General features: G+C 35.9%; 1 protein-coding gene and 1 long non-coding RNA gene across 4 annotated transcripts in view; one reads left to right on the forward strand and one right to left on the reverse strand.

Moving 5' to 3' along the window:
• LOC107692133 (probable phospholipid-transporting ATPase IH) overlaps positions 1 to 12,261 on the forward strand; it is a 60,514-nt gene extending 48,253 nt beyond the window's left edge. Inside the window, exons 25-32 of one of the 3 annotated variants that reach the window (XM_016491063.1) lie at positions 1,807 to 1,942; positions 2,511 to 2,534; positions 5,166 to 5,231; positions 5,333 to 5,436; positions 5,528 to 5,693; positions 10,518 to 10,639; positions 11,357 to 11,436; positions 11,825 to 12,261. In XM_016491063.1, the coding sequence (XP_016346549.1) occupies positions 1,807 to 1,942; positions 2,511 to 2,534; positions 5,166 to 5,231; positions 5,333 to 5,436; positions 5,528 to 5,693; positions 10,518 to 10,639; positions 11,357 to 11,408 (670 nt within the window). In that variant the 3' untranslated portion in view covers positions 11,409 to 11,436; positions 11,825 to 12,261. Of the gene's footprint in view, positions 1 to 1,806; positions 1,943 to 2,510; positions 2,535 to 5,165; positions 5,232 to 5,332; positions 5,437 to 5,527; positions 5,694 to 10,517; positions 11,462 to 11,824 lie in introns of those variants that run through there. The other 2 variants (XM_016491061.1, XM_016491062.1) reach the window with 2 other exon arrangements.
• Positions 12,262 to 12,347: 86 nt separating this feature from the next.
• The window catches only part of LOC107692136 (uncharacterized), a 37,214-nt gene continuing 34,434 nt past the window's right edge, over positions 12,348 to 15,127 (reverse strand). The window contains exon 3 of the long non-coding RNA XR_001634617.1: positions 12,348 to 13,729. This is a non-coding gene — a long non-coding RNA (uncharacterized LOC107692136). The remainder of the gene's footprint in view (positions 13,730 to 15,127) is intronic.

The raw sequence follows: 15,127 nt of genomic DNA on the forward strand, positions 1-15,127 counted from the left end.
TATATATATATATATATATATATATATATATATATATATATATTAGCCAACTTTGCAGCAGCAATATTTCATGCACAAAAATAAATTGTTTGCAAGGAATTAAAGCACATATATGTTGCAAGTCATAGTGACAGCACTGGCCCATTCAGGGACTATTTAATACTGTATGCTGATTCAATTTAAATTAAAATTAAAATAATCTGTATTTTTGAAATCTTTTATTTTCCTTGCATAATTTTTGTATCTAATGAACCGCCTGATGTAGCCCAATCTCACTCTCTAAATGTTCCCCTTTATTAAAATGCCTTTTCTGATTGTGAGCCTCCAGGTTTTTTCACTTAATCACACGAACACGCTGCTTCCAAATATGAGTCTGCTATAATTGGACAGTTCCATCAGCCTTTGGCAAACATATCCGCACAGACCCTTGCACTAAACTCAATTTACACACTACACTGGGCAGAAATACTGTTAGAACTGCTCTACATTTTTGCACCAAATGTCCTGACACTGCATTTTTCCCCCTCTTATTCCTCTGCATTGCTTGTTCAATATATACAGTGTTCATTACTGACACACAGTGTGGCACTTGTAGCTATCAAGGACTTTTCTATGTTTTTAAAGTAAGAATGGACACAAGCAGCAGAAATTATGCTTATTTTTTTCTGACCCTAATTTCACTTTCATTTGAAATGATCCATCCAATCTCAAGTGTAGTTTGAGACTAAACTGTTGTTTCATAGAGCACTCATAAATAACCATATGATCTTACATTGAAATGTTTGACTGCTCCATTGCTTTTCAATTTAGTATCAGTTGCACTTCATTTGGTATAAATTTATACAAACAAGACTAGAAAAGACTACAAAATGAACAGATAGCAAAGCCCAGATCATTTGATCTATGAGTTGGAGTTCTGGAGACATTCTTAAGATCTCTTGCGGTACTCTAAATGTGGCGTGTGAGATTATTAGGGTAGTTTTCTCAAATGAAAATGTAAAAAAAAAGCAAAAACTTAAAATGGTGAAAATCTCATTTGCCCTTCAGGAACTCGAGCTGCGTCAAGTCGCTTTGGGAACGCCCTTGCGTGACCGCGTTCTGAAGCACGTGTCAAATCAGTCCAATGGAGTAGCGAGACGTCACGAGCGGGGTGACGTGCTGCCGGATGAGCCTTTATACTTTCTGGTGCTTACGTCACCCCGCTCGTGACGTCTCGCTACTCCATTGGACTGATTTGACACGTGCTTCAGAACGCGGTCACGCAAGGGCGTTCCCAAAGCGACTCGACGCAGCGTCTCGTTCCCTCGGGGAACCATGGTTACATACGTAACCTAGAGACGTTATTTCTGTTTGACACAATGAGATTAAATGGATAACCAATGGAAATTTTACATTTATTCATTTTTACTCTAGGTTTAATTTATTTTTAATTTCAGTTTTAGTTTTTATTCATTTTCATTTTGTAATTTTAATGTTTCAACTTAAACTTTAGTTATTTTCCAAGGCAACGTTTCTAATTAAATTGATCTAATATTTATAATTTATTTTCTTTCAGCTTTATTTTTAATTAACCAAAATATTTTTAATAGTTTTAGTTATTTTAGTTATTAATAACCTTATACGTGATTTTGAAATTTGTTGCTTATGATGTATTACATGCACTTAGCTGTGATTACAGTTAAGTTGATGTACATTTTTAAAGGACTGTAAAGTGTAAAGTTTACAGTACAGTGTGGTTATGCAAACAATATGCGGTGATATCAACCGTTTTTTATATTTTCATTTTTAATATCTTTATTTTTACAGAGATATTGCCAAGAATTCCCTCCTGAGATGGCCCACTTTCATCTACTGGACATTTCTGGGGGTTTTTGATGCCGTGGTCTTCTTCTTTGGTGCTGTCTTCCTTTTCGACAACACAACCTTCACCAGCAACGGACAGGTAATGCAGTCACTGTCTAAACCATGATTTCGTTTTCACATTTTTCTGTGTGTGTTTTGTTTCTTGAGTTCATTTTTTTCTCAGTCAAATAAAGCAGACGCATACAGATTGAATGGGTGGCCGATGCTTGTTGAGTGAGTTATTTTGTGGTTAAAGTGGTTTCAGTGCTTGTAATGTAGATATTTGTGGTTTAACTAAGGTCTTGATCCAGCTTGCAGACTTTTGTCTGTCCTCCTTTGCGTATGTTTGAAGTCATTACAGGTGCTTCTCCATTCATTTATGTGACACAAAGCATGCTGGGTAATCAGTCAGACCAGACATCTTTCTCTGTGCCATTAAGTTAAATCATAGTAACCTTTTTGGATTGCTTTTTTACCTGTTTGATTTACTTTAAGTTATAACATCCTAATTTGTTCTTTACTTTCTTGCTCCCTGTCCCCTCCCTCTCCTTCTTTTCTTTTGTTTTCCTCTCTTTCTCTCTTTCTCTATCTCTCCCTCTCTCTTTTCCTCCTTTTACCTACTCCCTTTTTGCCTTTCTTTTCTTTTCTGCTTCTCTTCCTTTCCTCAGCTAATGGCCACCAACACACAGATGGTAAGCCTGTCCCTATCTGTTTCTCATCCTATTTTTAGTTTTACTGTTACCCTCCTCAGCCCCTCCCCTCACCCTAAAGCCACTCCCACTCACATGGTGTCTACTAACACTAACCGTTCACCGCCATCGTGGCTCTCAAACAGTACCGTATGACATCCCAGTGTCCCCTGTACTGAGGACCAGCCACTGTAGGTATAGAATAGCAAGTCCCCCGTTCATCTTCCTCTGTCTATCATCTTGTGATCGAGTAGGAGTTTGTGTCCGTCCCGTGTGTCACAGTGTGGGACTGTGTTTTTTGCAATCCCCCGAGTTGGAGGGGTGTTGTCATCCTCATCCTCATCCTCATCGGCCTGTAGGATACACATCCATCCTCTCATGACTCACTGCAAGGGCAAATGAATGAACAAGAGGACACGTGGATTAAACATTTCACTTTGTTTGGTACAGTACATGTTGAATTGAAGATAATCTTTTCAGAAACTTTTCATTTAAAAGAGAAGCTGGAGGCCTTTTCCACAAATAGGGTATACTTTAGTGACTCATTAACATAGGTACATTTATTGTATTGCATAGGGTCTCTCTTTCTTCTTGTAATATATTATATATACAAATAATATATTTAATTTAATAATTGAATAATGTATTTTTTGCAATTTAGAAAAAAGAAAGTAATATTTTTAAATGATCTAATAAAATTATTGTTGCTATTGTTATTTTATTATTATACATTTTGTCTATTTAGATTTAATATTTATTTATTTCTAGAAAAAGCTAAATCACACAAATCCGTTTTAAACGTCTCTTTTGGTTACAGGGATGTAAACATTGCTAACCTTGTATAAAATGAACAGAAAATAAAATAGCCATATATTAGTATAGTATTTTGTTTGAGCCCCTTTTATTGGAGATTAACGTGTTTAAGCACCTCTTTCACTGACCATTTGTTGAATAAGAGGAAAGAAATAAAAACTTTAGGCACTGTTTTTCCCTGTTTGTGGAAAGTGGCAGAAACTCGAACATTAACAGATGAATTATTATCTGATTAAACATAAAATTGCAAAACTGTGCACTTGTCCATGACATTTTTTCAACTGAAATATCAGATTTATCATTTTGAAAAATGTTTCAACTTCTGTAAAAATCATTTGCCCTTGACATGTTTTTTAACAGTAAATTTAATTTAGATTGCTCATTAAGGTAAGTTAATGCATTTTCCTCAAACTTGTTGACATTTATTGTGTGTCCTTGTTTTTTAAACTGGTAACTCATCAACACTATATTGTTCACTATGTTCACTAAAACCATTTAGTGCCATACAGTTTGACCTGCTCGTGTTTTGCTGTGGCTTGTTGACTTTGATTGTGATTTGTTTTTTAAAGGTAAACATGCAGTGATTTTATAAAGAGCTCTCTTTATATCGTTGATGTTGTTTTGCATAGTGCCATCAACAGTGTGGCCGGTCCACAGACAGGGGAAGGTTCTAGAAGAGAATCCATTGTGTCTAAATTCAGCCGTTTGCCAAGACTGTAAACAATGAGGGAACAAATCCTCCCAAATATACAAACACAATCACACAGAGAAGCTTACAGCACCCAAGGTTTATTGGGCCAATCTGCAAAACTGAATCCATTATAACATTTTAAGGGACTATCTAAGCTCACTATTTATTGATGAGGCTTTTATGGACAAAATATAAAATGCATGTGACATCACCGAGCGCCAGACATCATTAATAATCTCTGTAAAACAAAGACATAAAAGTGCTTTCATTTACAGCACCATTAATATAATGACAATTATTCACAAGAAATAGATTTTTAAAAGAACATTTAGGAGTGCCCTGTCCTTTGATTATATTTATATGCTTTTGTAAATGCTGCATTGATGCACAAGTTTAGATAAGTGCACCGTATGTTCATGTTTTTTTTATCAAATTAAAACATAAAAGCATAAAACATTGTTTGTGTATGTGTATATATATATATATATATATATATATATATATTCTCCTAAGTGTAATTATAATTTGAATATACTGTATATAACAATTATAATTAATTGTATTAATAATTTATTAGGTAAATTTCTTACATTAAATAGGGTCTATAATTTTTCTGCTGATAATATATGTACAAATAATATATGATATAAATTTCCACCTAAAAAAAGGAAATCTGGGAATTCTAAATTGTTATTTGCTTTTGTATATTGTATACATGATTCAGGTGAACGCTTTTACTCAATTATGTTGCATCTTTCGTTCGTGTTTTTGTTTTTTGTTTTTTCCTCCAGCTTCTAGTAATTTTTCTTATTCAGTTATTCTTATACATAATATTTTGTGCATAATATTTATTGGACAGTTTTTTGTTAAACTTGGTGTTGTCTAAAAATGTCCATATCATGAGGAAATATTTTTGTTAATATATTCTTGCCAGATAATTCAAGTCTTTTTCTACCGAGTGCCACTGAATTGTTCAAATAATGGCACATAAGCTTTTAACATGCATAACTGCAATGTGTCCAGTTTGTAAGGCGATGAGAGGGTGAGCTGTGCACTAACACTCATTTGAGTGTCTATTTATGCATCAGTGCCAATCTCTTTTTGCCTTTTTCAATATTTCTCTGTTCCAGATGTTTGGAAACTGGACCTTTGGAACACTTGTATTCACTGTCCTGGTGTTCACGGTCACGCTAAAGGTAATACAACTGACACACGTGTTATGATCTGTGCTGTTGCCAACTGGTATCAACTTCACCTGCTGTGTCTTCCCATTTCTCACTGTGTCTACATGCTTTAGCTTGCCCTGGACACACATTACTGGACGTGGATCAACCACTTTGTCATATGGGGGTCACTGCTATTCTATGTCATCTTCTCCCTCCTGTGGGGAGGCATCATTTGGTACGGCCTGTCCTGTTATACACTTAATATCACTAAATCAAATTAATTTGAATCTAACATGATATCTCTGGTGTATTTTTGTTCTTTGTAGGCCTTTCCTGAACTATCAGAGGATGTACTATGTGTTCATGCAGATGTTGTCCAGCGGTCCTGCATGGCTCAGTATAATTCTGCTGATTATAGTCAGTTTGCTGCCTGATGTTGTGAAGAAAGTGTTGTGTAGAGCTCTATGGCCCACCACCACTGAGAGAATACAGGTACGACAGCACAACTCTCACTATCTGCATTTTCATAGAGATGAAAAGATACAGTTAGCTCACATGTCAAACATGTATAAATGTGTCTATATTTCAGTAATAGACAGCTATTTAAAAGAAATAATATTATATACAGTGACTATTAGTTTGGGTAGATGACATGTTTCATTTGATGCAATTGAAAGCAAAGCTGTGAGGGATAGAAATATTTTGTGTGTGTGTGTATTGTTTAAAGCTGTAGGTCATGTGTAATTTTAATAACCTATGTTTTCAGGATATTTTATAGCTTTTTTCATATTATACAGTATATTTGTAGCATTTCTGCAGCTGAAGTGTATTGAACTGACTGCATGGGAAGTCGTGGCCTAATGGTTAGAGAGTCGGACTCGTAACCCAAAGGTTGCGGGTTTGAGTCTCGTACCGGCAGGGATTGTAGGTGGGGGGAGTGAATGTACAGCGCTCTCTCCCACCTTCAATACCACGACTGAGGTGCCCTTGAGCAAGGCACCGAACCCCCAAATGCTCCCCGGGCGCCACAGCATAAATGGCTGCCCACTGCTCCGGGTGTGTGTTCACTGCTGTGTGTGTGCACTTTGGATGGGATAAATGCAGAGCACTAATTCCGAGTATGGGTCACCATACTTGGCCACATGTCACGTCACTTTCACTTTCACTTTCACTGACTACAGCTTCGTTTTATTTGGCATCAACTTCTGAATCAACCAAAACTGTTGTCTAATCTAACTAAGATTGATTCTTTTTGCAAGATTACAGCTATTTAAAAGAAATATTTGTGTTATTTTCAACTAAATAATTGTTGATCTGAAGCAGCTCAATGGTGCTATAGTTTGTGATAATTGCTACTAACTGGTCTTCAGATTTACACTTGCGTCGGACTGGTTCCCAGTGTGCTTGATGTAAGTGGATTATGGATGCAGTTCACGATTCTCTTTATCTGTCGATTTTTCTTTGCGTTGAATGACTCTTTGAGCCATTCAGTGGTTTTATTTGACCTGTTGACTCTTTGTCAAACAATATATGACACAATGAATACTGTGTATTTTACTGTGTGCACACATAGTATGTTACCATACTATGCTAAGAAAAATTTCAGAAGGAAATTTAATGTGTGCGCATGTGTAAACTGCCTTACTACTGGTTTAACCCATGTGATGCTTTGCCTCTCACTCATCTTCCCTATTATACTCTAGAATGTCAATGTTATGAAATGAAATGTCATGTCAGTGTATAAAAAAATGTACAGCATTTATCAGTCTTGATCAATGTAAAGCTATACTGAACATATACAGTATATTTCAAAAAAATTTAATTATATTAAGTTGTATTATGAATGACCATTAATTAATAATAAATTGTTAATTTATAAATTATCATTAAATTAGATTAATAAATGCAGTAAAACCTCCTCATTGTTAGATTATGATACCTAATGAATGAGTGTTATTGACAGTTATTTTAGTTTTATTTAGATACTGTTATAGTATTTATGATTAGCTTTTCTGTTTACATTTTAATTTTAGTTTAAGTTTTAGTCATTTTGTTTTGTGCATTTGTAATTTTTATTAGTTTTTATATTTAACTTTATTTTTATTTGAGTTTTAGTTTTAGTCATTTTAGTACTTCAACAAAACTTATCAGTTAGGTGCCAAGGCAAAATTTCTCATTTTTGGGCAAGTTTTTAATCTACTGTTTATATTTTAATTTCAGCTTTATTTCAATTAACAAAAACAATTTTTAACAGTTATGTTTTAGTTAACAATAACAAAACAGGATAACCTGGGGCCTGTACCATCAAGCCAGATTAGCTGGCTAGCCAGGTAAGTTTCAGTTTAGTTTGCACCAATCCTGGGTTTTAGGTATCATGAAAGTGGCTTGGCTTTTAGCGGCATTCATTGCCTTAGTAATTTACACTCCACAGCTAACCTGCTCTGGGGCAGGTTATGTTCTGGTTTAGAGATTTCAAAGTGAAATTTGACCAATCAGCTTCAATCAAAGTGACACATGTCTGACGCAATAAAGCCACTCCCCCAGTTTCTCTTACTCCAGATTAAAGGACGCTACATAGTAAAACATTTTTAAAGATAAAATTGTCTGAATTTAGAGATGATTATTTTTTATAATTATTTTATGATTTATATAATTATTATACCCTTAATCCATTACACAAGCTAGCTTAGTTTAATAGTAATTATTAAGCTTTTATTTTAAATTAATATAAACATATAGATAATATGCAATATAAATACGTTTTAGAATCAATAGCTTTAAACATGTCTACATATGAGCTTAGATTTTTAAGTGTTTTTATACCTATAAATATGATCAACTGACTTCATGAATCATGAACTAACTTTACAACTTTTACTTGCACTTATAAGGCAAGATGTTTTCTTTTAAGTTTTACTCTTTCATGGATAGATCGTTTCATCTTGTAAATGTGTTTAAATTCTTCATATTGTTCAATATTTTATCTTTGGTAGTGAATCGCACTCTTTCTCAAGAAGTGAATCACAGTTTCAAGGCATCTGATTGGCTGTTCTTTACTGATGTCACTTTCATGTGCACGTGCTCCATTAACCCAGGATCAAGCCTGAGTTGACAGAGAAAGTTGGTGATGAGCTTTATGGTACCAACAAAGCCGGATTGGACTGGTTTGGTTTTGTCAACTCAAAACTAATCCTGTAAATTTGTTCAGCCACCATCATGGTACAGGCCCCTGGTAACCAAGTTGAACCTTATTGTAAAGTTTTACTAATAATTCTGCTAGAAAAGAACCTTAAATATGCTAAATCTAACACTTAACACTTGCACTTCCAGAAACTTTGAATGCTTTGAAAGCTGCTGAAGTTCCTTTATTAATCTCTGAGGATTAGACAGGTTGTTAACCTTTCTAAACCCTTTCTTTTTTATTCCTCTTCCATCTCTCTTTTTCTCTCCTGATGCTCTACCTCTCTGATGCTTGACCTTCCCCTTCCCCTGTGTGTTTAACCCTTGACCTGTGGTAACGGCAGACAAAGCGGCAGTGTCTCACTGCTGAGCAGTCCACCATCTTTATGCTCTCCCAGACCTCCAGCAGTGTCAGTTTCTGAACTGAGCCGGAGGTGAACCTACACACTCTCTCTGCATGTGCGTGTGTGTATCAGTGAGCGAAGACACAACAGGGTCATGACCTACTGAACATTAATGAGGCTCACAAGCCACCCAACATGCCAATAACATGTGTTGCAGTACCCTGTGGTGTCTCTCTTTATGTTCGAAGTCTTTTATTGCGTCACTCTACATGTTTGCATGCATGAAGTGTGCATGTATAGTATGTACGTGTGTATTTTATGTTGCTGATATAAATTGTTTAATGCATTTTCTGCTGCTGTACTTTCAGTTTCAGCAAAAGACTTCAAAATCAAGACAGATTCTAGAAAATATTGTGCACATGTGTCTGTTATGCCACATTTGAGTTTGTTTGTGTGTATGATATTTCACAGAGAATGATGGCTGACAGGATCTTTGAAAGGGTTGAGACAAACATTCATGATTCACTGCTAGATGGCGTTCAGAACACCACTGAGGCCTAGCAGCTCTATGGTAAAGAGAATGTGAAGTTGAAGACTAAAGCCAGAAAGAACTAATCCACACTGAACTCATGTGGAGCTCTAGAGTTCTCAGATGACGCGTGCAGTTCTAGAATCAATCTGAGAATTCCAGAATCCTGCTAATTGGCTCTTTCCAGTGAAAGCAAACTGGATTGAAATGTCTTTGGTGCACCTATGTGGGTCTGTTGTTTGGTGTGAAACCTACAGACTGGTTTGGTTTGGATTTAAAGCTTCAGAATGAATGCATTGGGTTGTGGTTTGGGGTGTGCAGTATATGCAGCTAACAGGACATGGGGACTATGGGTTCTTCTGACACACACAAATACACACAGCAGGCTAGACATACAGTTTGCATGGATATTTTTTCTTTACTTGAATCTTTCTTTCGTATTGTGTCTAAATCAGTGAAAATATTGTCATATATTTCTAAATGTCCACTTTTTAATGCCCATTCCTAGAACATGCTTATGATCGGTAAATTTATGAAGAAATTGTCCTGATAATGTTTCACCGCAAATTCAAAAGACAAAAACAAGAAATTATATTTATATTTTGCTTAAAGAATATTAAGCTTTTAGAATAATTTAGCCCACCCCCCCATTATATTGCACCCCAAAAAAACGTCATAATGAAAGTTTATATATATTTATATATATACAATCATTGAAAATTTAGCTTTGCATCACAGGAATAAATTACATTTTAAAATATATTAAAATAGAGAACAGTTCTTTTAAATTGTAATAATACTTCACAATGTTATTGTTTTTGCTGTATTTTTATCAAACAAATGTGAACCTTGCAGAACATAAGACTTCATTCAGAAACATTAAAAATCTTACAGACCCCAAACTTTTATTATAAAAATATAACTTTTATTTTTTTTTATTTTGTGGTGAATGCTCTTTCACCCTCCAATGAAGAAAAAATCTCTAATTTCTCACTAGCCTTAGCTAAATTTCGCTCCACAGTTTATCCTGTAACAGCCTCTCAATCGATCAGGGACATCTTCTGGGACTGAGCTTGTGCATGTGGTTAATATTGGATATGAGATTTTTTAATGTAATATTTTGTTATTTTTTGCATTGCTTCTTGCTGGGGCTTTGGATTTGTGTTGTTTCAGCTTGTGACGTGACCAATGCTTGCATTTACATGCCTGTATATGATGCAATCTGCTAATTCACTCTTTCTGTTCCCTCGTTCTTTACTCCAGAATGCCGATAAGTTGTATAAGGGCCACCTGTCCGAGTTCACCCCCCTGTCCTCCCTCCATGTTCCACCTGCACGGAAACACGACAGACATGGCAACGAAAGCCAGAACCACACCCACCACAGGTCTGACTCCTCCCCTTCCAAAAAACTGATGTGTACATACTGGGGGGGCAGGCCTGACTACTGCACCTTCAGCTCCTTCCTCCGAATAAGAGAAAACCCAAGATTCTCTGGGGCAGCTTACACCTACAGCGCACCGGGGCCCGAGACGTCCGTATGACAGTGTCTCTAATAGAGAGTCTACTTATCTAATCAAATTCAGCCTCAATTATTCAAGAGTCAAGATTTGGACACTATTTGGAGACCAATCTTGGCTTGTTACCTTTTATCTAAAACAAAAGCACTGAAATGCGTTCTTGTGGTATACGCTAATGGGCTAGTGATGCTGTGTGTTAATTTAGAAGCTGGAGGAAGGCCAAACAGAATTGGCCGTACCATCTGCGAGTGTGGCATACTAAGCGGCCTTGGGACCTATTTACCTTGTTTTCTTTGTGTGAGCGTGTTCCCTTTACACTGTGGGTTTACATGTTCGTTCACCTACCCTTGTAATTCTTCATGTGAAAAATTACTTGAAAACTACACTATGCAGTAGTTGCACAAACCTTTCCATCTCAAACGCAACCCCTACAGCTAAATGTTAATGTGGATGACAGTTAAAATGGCCTTGGATGCTCTAAAAACTGACCGTCCTTTTTTCTTCTCTTTTCTTTGTTCTCTGTCGTCCCCCCTTCCCTTTTTTTTGTCCTGTGCTCCTTCTCTTTTCTTCTACTTTTTTTATAGAACAAACTGGTGTTGCCTTTGTGCAAACCTGTTATCGAGGAACACTCCATAGCCTGCGATTGTCTTTGTCCGATTGCATTGTAAGTGGCTAAATTTGGCCATTTCTGTTGCTGAACTGTACTAGAGAGTGTGTGTGAGAACGTAGGCTTTTGTTAGAACAACAAAGAGAAGACAAATTGTAACTGGACTGTCATTATGTTTCACCCTTTAACTTTCAAAAAGGTGGAAATCAACTCATGTTCTATTGTTCCAAAGTTTGCAAAACCATTGACTTGTGTCATCATGACAACCAGTTACTCTTTCCAAGCTGCTTGGCAATTTGCTTTAAAACTCTGTAGTTCCCTATGTATAATCAGTCCTTTAGTTTCTTTAGAATAGATCCAGATACAGGATGCTAAAGGCTACACTAGCCACCTTAGCTTAACTGTTCTGCCTTAAAGCTAACGTTTCCCATCTTTTACACCACAGTTTGGAACCAAAGGTCTTGAAATACGGAGTATATAAATGTGCATTAGTTGCCTTATGCTCAAAAGGAAATGGAGGGAAAGTGTTTGACGGCATTAGAAGAATCCTACCACACTGCCTTAAGTTGACATTGCACCAGCTGAGGATGGAGACCGATAAAAGTAGTATTCGACATCTTCCAATGCCACTAACATGGATGGCCCAGGGCTCCTAAAGACAAATTTCATAGTTCTGTTGGTGTAAACATCTTTTTGCGTTCACAAAAAGTAGAAATTAACTTCTTCGTCAGCATATTTTCATGATTGTAGCATCCTATTTGACTGTTCCCAAAGCATTTTGTCTGTATGAATGTAACTTTTGGAGCCCTGTGCTTGGTTGCTATCATTTCTTTGTTGCACATTACTAATTTATGATCTGATATAAATAAGTCGGATATAATTAGACTGTGATACTGTTCACAAACAACTCATTAAACCAACAGCCCAATCAAGGTCAGCATCACAGATGGCCTGTCTTGGGCACTATGTTCACAGAAATGGCTCCTTTCTAGTGTGCAGAACACAGAAGATGAGCTTTTTAAAATGATTCCCGGGAAATGTGCCTCACACCTGATGACATCTGTTTAAAATGACTTTTTCATAACGTATTGTGAAGTGTGTTCAATTCCATCTCCGTCCGAATGAATTCAAAATCACATTGATTTGAATTGAGTGTGAATGCAATTCAGTTTCATTTCCAAATAACACTGTAACAAATTGAACACCTGATGACTTACCTGTTTAATATATCATTCTCATAAAAATATTGTGGAGTACATTCAATTCCATCTCCGTCCCATGAATGAATTCAAATTCACATTGATTTGAATTGAGTGTGAATGCATTTAAGTTTAAATTCCAGGTAACACTGTTACACAAATGGATATGGATCTAAACCAAACTAAAAATCAGACCATTTGATCATCAAAACCACATCTGTTTGTCTGCATGACTCTTTCCCTGCTGTCCTTCGCATTCCATGCCTGTTTGTTTTTTTCTGCTCACATTGATTCTGGAATGTAGTGTTGCTTTCCTGGAGCTTTATCTTTTCATCTCGACCTCTCTCCTCGCATGTGTTTCCTTCGCTCACCTGTCATTCAGTTCTCATGATGAGGCCAATCACCCATTTCACCATTTTAACCATCCATCATCCATGACAGAGAGAGAACGTAGGTGATGTCAAAGACTATCAAGACCACTGTTTTGATGGTTACTCCAAGCTTCTTGTGGGTAGATGCCTTCTGGTGCTTTTTAACCTCAATGTATGTTAATGCGTTCAATTCAGTCAAGCGTTGAATTCTGGGAAACTCCAGTGTGCACATACATGTGTTTTCATTGCCCGTCAGTCAGCCTGCAACAGAGAATGTCAGATTAAAGAATGGCATTATGGGTATAGCTAGTTTGTTAAAGGATGGAAGAGTCATTTTTGAACAATTTTTTGGGTTAATGTTGATTAACTGTCACAGAATAGTAAAAACAGAATGTCCTTTTTCATGCACACATTATATCTAAATATAGACTATATTGATGAGTATATTGATGTCAAGGTTTACAAAGGCTGTGTGAATGAGTGAATGAATGAATGAATGACAAAATAATCAAACATGTCGAACTGAGTAACTTTTTCTGGTCCAAAAGTGTATTATTTAATTTGTATGAATGTAAAATCTACAGTCAAACACTGTCTATTTGATTGATATTGAGGTCTGAACTTTGCATGCCATGTGATGCCGTAGTAATGGACCAACCGCTGAGCTTTATCAAGTCATATTCTCATTTATATAAACCACTTTTATAACTGGTTCAAATTTTCAGTCCAGTCCAGATGATTCACATCTACGATACCAAGTACTAATCAATGCTGGCAAATCTGAAAAAAAAAAAAAGAATGTGCTTATACATAGGTTCTCAAGTCATGATTTTTAAGTAGCATAGATTAATATAATAGGGGTAAACTAATTCATTTAATGTTTTTTACTGTTATTTTTGTTTTGCATTCTACTGTTTTTACTATTTTGTTCACTATTACAATTCTGTCTGGCTTCCTGAATGTAAAAAAACAAAAAAAAAACACCATTGTGCTGTAAACAAAAATTGCATATCGTTAATTGGATAGCCGTGAATGACAACTACAAACTACCATAGCTAAAAGAATGTGGTTCTAGAACAAATGTCCCTTCACAAATGTGTTTTATTCTTGTTTCTGACAAACTATTGTTTTAAATCAATACTGTTTTTTGTAATGTAGGAATAATTTGATCACTGAACGCTATCTGCCTCAGGGGTGCGTTCAGGCACTGGCAAACACTGTATTCTGTCTGTCTAAAAAAGGCTATATGAAATAGGTATTTTGTATAATGTGTGAAAAAGTTTTTTTGCTACTTTTGTATCTAGAGGATGAAGAGAACTACTTACCGTTACAGAGTCAGAATGTTACTGTTCAGTTTTAAAACAACCAAATGTAAGGTCATGGGAGAAGTCAACTTCAGTAAAGATGACAGTTAAAAAAAATAGCTTTAACAGTCTGTTTTTTTGTTTGATGATTTGAAATATGTTTGAGGTGATGATATGCATGGTCATTGCTCACACTGACTGTAGGAAATACACTCACTGTTTTTAAAGCAGGTGTGACCAAATATTTGATTAGATGTCTACTGCTATAACTGAAGGCTTTATTGCCTGTAGTGGGGCTTCATCTGTGCCAGCCTATTCAGATTAACTAAATATCTATAGCTTTTTTTGTTTGTTTTTGTTTTATCTGCACAAAGTGTGATGTTGCTCATAAATGTATTATATATACAGTATATATGTATACTACTGTACACTTTACAGCATATATGTAGTAATATTCATGTACAGTTTAAGCTCCTTTTGTATAAAGTTTTTAAAAGATTGATATCTGTAGATATGTGGATTTTTGCCAGTTTTTTCTGTAGCTATTAACAGCAAGAAAAAGTACATATGCTTGTAATAAAGAAAGAGATTTAAATGTTTGAAAGCGTTGGGCCTCTTCTCTTTAACAATGGCAGAAGTGAATGTTAGAAGTCAATGAAATATCACAGCAACTAGTTTTGTATGTCACATTAAGAGGCTAATTTTTCGGGTGCTAGTGTGTTTGACTCGGCTCACCACATGGAGCTAATAACGAAGAAAACCCGGTGACACAACATGTGTAGTTGTACAATATCACCCCAAGGTGGCAGCAAATTGTAACATTGAGGCTGCTTCACGTCTACTACACTAAATATAACCAGGTCATCACTGAAAT

The sequence above is a fragment of the Sinocyclocheilus anshuiensis genome, unplaced genomic scaffold, assembly GCF_001515605.1.
Source record: "Sinocyclocheilus anshuiensis isolate Anshui unplaced genomic scaffold, SAMN03320099.WGS_v1.1 scaffold322, whole genome shotgun sequence".
NCBI lineage: Eukaryota > Metazoa > Chordata > Actinopteri > Cypriniformes > Cyprinidae > Sinocyclocheilus > Sinocyclocheilus anshuiensis.